The sequence below is a fragment of the Empidonax traillii genome, unplaced genomic scaffold (genome assembly GCF_003031625.1).
Source record: "Empidonax traillii isolate 1590-97213 ecotype Southwest subspecies unplaced genomic scaffold, ASM303162v1 scaffold958:size599741, whole genome shotgun sequence".
Taxonomy (NCBI): domain Eukaryota; kingdom Metazoa; phylum Chordata; class Aves; order Passeriformes; family Tyrannidae; genus Empidonax; species Empidonax traillii.
In genome coordinates, this window is record NW_020956151.1 from 593,550 (window position 1) to 599,741 (window position 6,192).

At 49.2% G+C, this 6,192-nt stretch overlaps 1 protein-coding gene across 1 annotated transcript; it reads right to left on the reverse strand.

Moving 5' to 3' along the window:
* Window positions 1–5,169: 5,169 nt before the first annotated feature.
* On the reverse strand, window positions 5,170–6,149 carry RUNX3 (runt related transcription factor 3; the record flags this gene model as incomplete). The annotated part of the gene is made up of 1 exon (XM_027903408.1): window positions 5,170–6,149. A coding segment is annotated over one exon (524 nt), but the record flags the coding sequence as incomplete, so codon positions are not given.
* Window positions 6,150–6,192: the final 43 nt, after the last annotated feature.

Genomic DNA, 6,192 nt, shown 5'->3' on the forward strand with positions numbered 1-6,192 from the left:
CAAGGCTGGCCCTGTGGGGTGGGAAGGGGACAGAGCCCAGCGAGACCAGGTGGAAGGGGGCAGCGGGCTTTGAAAAGCCTGTGAGAAGCAAAAGGTCTCCCTTTTGTGCCTGTCTGGGACTTAAATGGAGTCCCCCCTCCCCTCAAACTCCTATATATATAAAATATACATACAAAGATATATAAATATATATCTCCCCCAAGGCGTGAGGTCCCGCTGAGTAAGTGGATGTGAATGACGTGTAACCAAACACTTTCCCAGACACCCTAATGAATTTTCCATGTTTTCCATCATTTAGCTTCTAAATAGGCAGTATTCACAAAAACACCCACCCCAACCCCAACAAACCCCCCATCCTTTCCAGCAGGAGGCCCTGTAGGAGGATTAACCCCCCGCAGATGCCCGTGGAGATGATGCCAAGGTGGGAACCTCACACTGGACCAGGAGATGGGTGTCCCTGTTTGTAGGTTCAGGGGGTCTCTGGGAGTGCAGGGTGGCTGCTCTCCACCTCTCTTTGGCCCTATTTCAGAGGAACAGGATTAGGTCTCATTTGTGCAAGGCTCGTTAAGGGCTTGATGAGGGCAAGGGATGGTGTGGCCAGGGCAAAAGCCAGGATTTTTCTCCTGTATTCTGCGTAGCCTCCAAGTCTTTGCAGGCTAAAAGATTATTTACTAAGGCAGATTGGACACAACAGAGCCATTAAAATAGAGGCTGGGCTTTAGAGCTGGGTCTGGAATGAGAATGGAATAAGATTTTTGCTGAGACTTTTGTTAGTTGTGATCTCAAAGGAAATAGTCTTCATTTTTCCTCGGAGATTTTTCAGCCCGAACTCCAGGCAATTTAATATCTGAATGCTCAAAAAAATTGTCTTCCAAGCTCCAGTGATTTTTTTTTCTTCCCCTTTTAGTTTACTGTTGCAAAAGAAACCCAAGCATTCCTGCTCTGACTGCCCCAAACTGTTGCTTCCAGCCCTGTTTTCCAGCGTCCCCCTGGAACAGCAGGAGCCCTTGGGTATTTGGGAATTTTTGGGAGAGGATGGTGCACTTCACATCCACAATGCCATGCTGGGATAGAAGCTTTCTCATTTAAATCCATTAAAAAAAAACACTTGTGTGTAAGCAAGATGCAGTGGCAGCACGTTGGATGCTGTGCACGGTAGGTGGCCCATATAAAAGTATCACCTACATAAAAACATCACCCATATGAAAATATCACTCATATAATAATAATAATAATAATAATAATAATAATAATAATAATAATAATAATAATAATAATAATAATAATGCCCATATAAAAATAATACCCATATAAAAACAACACCCATCTGGCCCTCAGGTGTTTAATACCATCACCTCCCTGGGCCTCCCAGCTGGATTTTAGCTGCTGCCACGTCCCCCCTGCACTGGTTTGGTCCAGCCACATCCTCACCCCCTCTGCCATCACCCCATGGGTGCCATCACCAAACTCACTTGGCAGAGGGCTGACACCCCAAAGATTCCACGGATCCCATGGTTGTCAGCACAACAAAGCCCTTGTTATTCATCCTCTTCTTTTTTTCCCTTTCCTTCCCCTTGCAGCTTTAAACGAGGCTGCGAGAAAAAGCGCAGCTCAAACTTGGAACAGAAAGTTCCTGTAAATAACAGCTACACCTCGGGGTGTTTCCTCTCCCAGTAGCTGTGAAGAAAAAGGCAACTATGTCTTGGGTTTGCCTTGGAACACATTTCCGCTGGCCAGGGCTGTGGAGCCAGGGCTGAGCATTTATTGTGGTTTGGTTTGGGCTTTTCCTAATTTTTTTACCCCCCCTTCCTCTTTTTTTTTTTTTTTTCCTTTTTTTTTTTTTTTCCCCCTCTCTTTCCATGCAAACACTGCTGAGGGCTGTGCCCAGGGAGATGCTGCAGAGAGGAGGCAGAGCCCTGGCTCCAGCACGTCCTGCCTGCTCTCGGGCAGGGCTCTGGCACGGCCCTGGCGTTCCTTCCCCGGGATCATGAATAACTGTGGCGCTGAGTGACTCGGCTCCTCGGGAGCCCCAGCCTGCAGCGCCTTGGCATGGGCTGCTATTGTAGGCTGGGGTTTTTTTCATTTTTGCCTTTTCAGTCATTTGGGTTCTGGAGGCGAGTGGTGAGTGCTAAAGGGTTTGGGCTTGGACCGCCTGGGAGTTTGGGTCCCGCTGAAGATTTGTGCCGGAGCTTTGGTGGCTCGAGAAGCGATGACAGGCGGAGGGCAGGGAGTGGGGTGCTTGGCTGGGATGCAGAGATCACCTTGCCAGGTCCACCCCAGCGCAGGGTTAGTGGTCCAGACCCACCTTGGAGAAGCATAAAGGGGTTTTCTCAGAGCCCATCACATCCCTGCCCACCCCCCCTCCCTGGACACCCTTGCCATGTCTCCTTGGGCCAAACTGCAACTGAGACCAGTCATGACACAACCCCCCCCCGCCCCAAACCCCAAATCTGGGCACTGTGGTGCTCAAAGAGGTGCCAAAATCAGACCCTGGAGAAAAAGCAGCGTGAGGAGCCTTCCTGTGTGGTGGGGCACAGACCCCGCAGCCAGAAGTGAGCAGGCGGAAGGCACCAGGACGGACTCGTAACCATACGTTTATTATTCCACATGGAAAGTCATTAACACGATTACATGGAGGCCTGGCTTGATAATCACGTACATTGGATAAGAACATCGACACCGATACCAGAGAAGCAGAACTGACCACTGTGCCATCCCCAGCCCGACTCTTCTCAGGGAAGCCACAGCTTCTTCCAATGACTTCAACAGGAGCAGACCCTCCTCCTCCTCCTCTCCCTCCCCCTTCCCCCTCCCCAGTGACAAGTGCTACAGGTTAAAAAGTTGGGCTACATATTAAATATAGGGCATTACCTTCAAGTAGGGCTGGTATATTACACAAATAACCACTTTTTTTTTTTTTTGGTATCACTAGCTTTTTTTTTTTTTTTTTTTAATGTCTGTCATAAGACACCATTGAAAAAAAAAAACCCAAAAAAACTTCAGCCTTCTTTATCTACAAAGATCTTTGTTCTCATCTCCTTAGTCTGGTGTTATTTTACCCTGCACATACAAGTATTAGAAGCATTATTAAGAATCGTATCCTTCAACACATTTAAGAATTATATTATTATAACAAATAAGACCAAAAATTAGATTTTTATAGTTAAATATTCTGTGAGCCAGACAAAGGGGTTTTACTGTACAAGCGATTGTGCATTTTTTTAAAAAAAGCAAATTATAGTGCAAAGCAAAAAACATTGGCCTGTCTCGTGACCATTTGCATACAACAGAGGTGCATCTATTTACACCTTCACATGACAATATGTCATAAAAACAACATCCTTGCCGTTCTTATTATTTTCTCTTTTTAAAATCCGTTACGAACAGTCTTAAATTAACCTAATACTACGAATGCCTTGTTTCCTTTGTGCTTTCAATCAGTGGATGACAAATGTAAATGCATCAAACACAGGCCGCCGTGGTCCAGTTCCAGAGCCGGCGAGCGCCGCTGGCGCTAAGGCAAGTGAAGGTTGCAGTGTTGCTGGGGTAAGGCTTTTTATTATTATAATTTTATTATTATTATTATTATCATCATCATCATCACCATTATTATTGTTGTTTAAAAGAGTTGTTCTTCTTGTTGTTTATTGGACTCGTGAGTGGTCATCGCAGCTCTCCAGCTAAGCCAGGGTGTCTTGCTCCAGTCTCGACGTGGTAGTGCAATTACAACGCTCTGTGCCTTGACCGAGGGTTGACAAGCTGCCCAACTGAGATTTGGGGATAGGTGATGGGGCTGTGATGGTGTGACTGAGGCAGAGGGGCAGCTTTGGGGTTTCAATTTTCTGGTTTTCATGGTAAAAACATAAAAGGTGAAGGCTCGGTTACTGGTGGCACTGGGGGCTGGGGCTGTGCGTGTCCCCTCGCTGCAGGGGAGGCTCTGCAGGGAAGTGGGTCCTGCAGTTACACATTCCCCAGGAACCCACCCACACACCCTCAGCCCTGCCAGGACAGGGAGTCATGAATCCAGCCCCAATTCCCATGCCAGCAGAAAGCCCAGCTGGCTTGCAGGTGACAAACCCTGCGTTGTGCATCAGAGTCAAACCACTGGCTTGGTCTTGGAGGAGCCCAGATGGCCTCTGTGGCTGCCTACAATCTCCCATCATGGAGGTTTGGTTGCAATCTCTTTGGTATCAGCCACGAGGGTGCCTGGGAGAGCTGGTTCCTCCAAATACCACAAGATGCAACCAGTCATTGATGGGCTGATGGTACCTTTAGTGCCCCTTCTTCAGCTTATTCATCTACAGCAAGATACCCATGCTCTGGGTCACTTGAGGGGAAGGGAAGGAGGGGTGAGGGGATGGAAAAGACTCAATAACATCACATCACAATATTCCTACCACCAAGAGTAGAAAGTGCTCCTTTCTCCAAACCTCAGTTAGAGCTTTCAGCATGACCTGACAAGTGTTAAGTCAAAATAAAAAAAAAGTCATCGTGTCAATCCCCTCTGGGTGAAAACGTGGGAAAGAATCGTGACAGAATGATGATGATGCTTTGCCACCAGCTGCAGGTGTTGCCACTCAGAGAGGAGGAAAGAAGACCCAGAGAGAAGTGGTAAGGTCGTGCCAAAGGCCCCCTTTTGCAGCTGACGCACTTGGAAGTGCATCTCATCAGTCTTGGATTGTCCTGAACGCCCACCTTCACTTCAGCCACCATCACTGAGATTCGCTAAAGAGGAGCAAAGAACTGAGTGGTGAGGTCAGGACAGAAGAGCAAACAAAACGAAACGAAACGAAACAAAACACGTCGCGTAAAAAAAGTACATCTCGTATGTAAACATAGAGAGGAGGGGCCGGTCGGGCACGGGATCAGCCACGTTACTGTTTGAAAAGTGACGACAGTGACAAAAAAAAAAAATGAACAATACAACCTCTGTCGCCAACAGCGAATTCATAATAATTAATAATAATAACAATAATAATCACATCACAGCTCCCGTTCACGTGGCTGACGCCGGCGCAGCCCCGCCGTGCCTGATCCCCGCGGTTGTGCCGTAAACCCGACTGCTCTTTGGTGGTCAGGGACCCTACACCAGTGGGAAGGGAAGGAGAAGATGGGATTTTTTTTTTTTTCTTTTTCTTTTTTCCTCCTTTTTTTTTTTTTCCTTTTTTTTTTCCTCGGTTCAGTCCTCTTGCACTGGCAGAGAGATGGTTTGGGTGGCTCCCTGGTCTTCTCTCTTCCCTGAACCATTTTGCAGAGGAAGGGTGAAGCTTTTCCTCTCTCTTTGTGAGGGGAAGAGGTGTGAGTGAGATGACTGAGAAGTGTCCTGCGAGTAACAAACACCTGATTCCACGTGTCCTGTTTTATTTTCTTTTCCCCTATGTACAATCCACATACTTAAGACACACAAAAGGAACCACATCAAGCCTCGTGGATGTTCACCTTGAAATGCAACGTAGGTCCTGGCCCATCTTTGCTTGATGTTTGCCCGTGCTTGCATGCAGAGGATCCTGGCTTGCTTTTGGTTTGGGAGACTTTGGTTTAGGCATCACTTTGCTCTGGTCACTACCAAAAGGAGCGAAAGGTGGCTGATTGAGCTAAAGACACTGGTGCGCAGCTGAGTTCCCCTCAGTAGGGTCTCCAGACCGACTCATCCATCCTCCCAGTAGTCGTCATGGTGGTGGGTGAGTTACTGTGGCTCCCGTCCGCGTCCACCCCGTCGTTCTGATTGCCCAGGGCGGGGTTCATGAGGTTGTTCCCCGCCGAGGCGCTCGTGCAGGACGAGAGCATGCGGGTGGGCGAGCGCTCGCCGCCCGCCACCATGGAGAACTGGTAGGAGCCCGAGGACGTGCCGTAGTACAAATGGTAGGGAGAGGGGTTGGCCTGGAAGGGTCCGCTCTGGTTCTGCGTGGAGCCGGGGTAGGGGGGCGGCAGGTAGGTGTGGTGGAAGCGCGTGGTGGCGGGCATGCTGGTCATGCTGATGCCGCCGATGCCCGTGGCCGAGGGGGTGGCGGTGTAGGGGAAGGCGGCGGACATGGCGCCGGGGTAATGCATCCGCGGGTCGGAGAACCTGGTCTCGGTGAGCGCCGGCAGCGTCGGGAAGGAGCGGTCGAACTGCCGGGGGTCGGAGAAGGGGCTCAGGTCTGACGTGCCTGTTGGGGCGGAGGAAGAACGAGGGTGGTTAGAGCACCGTCC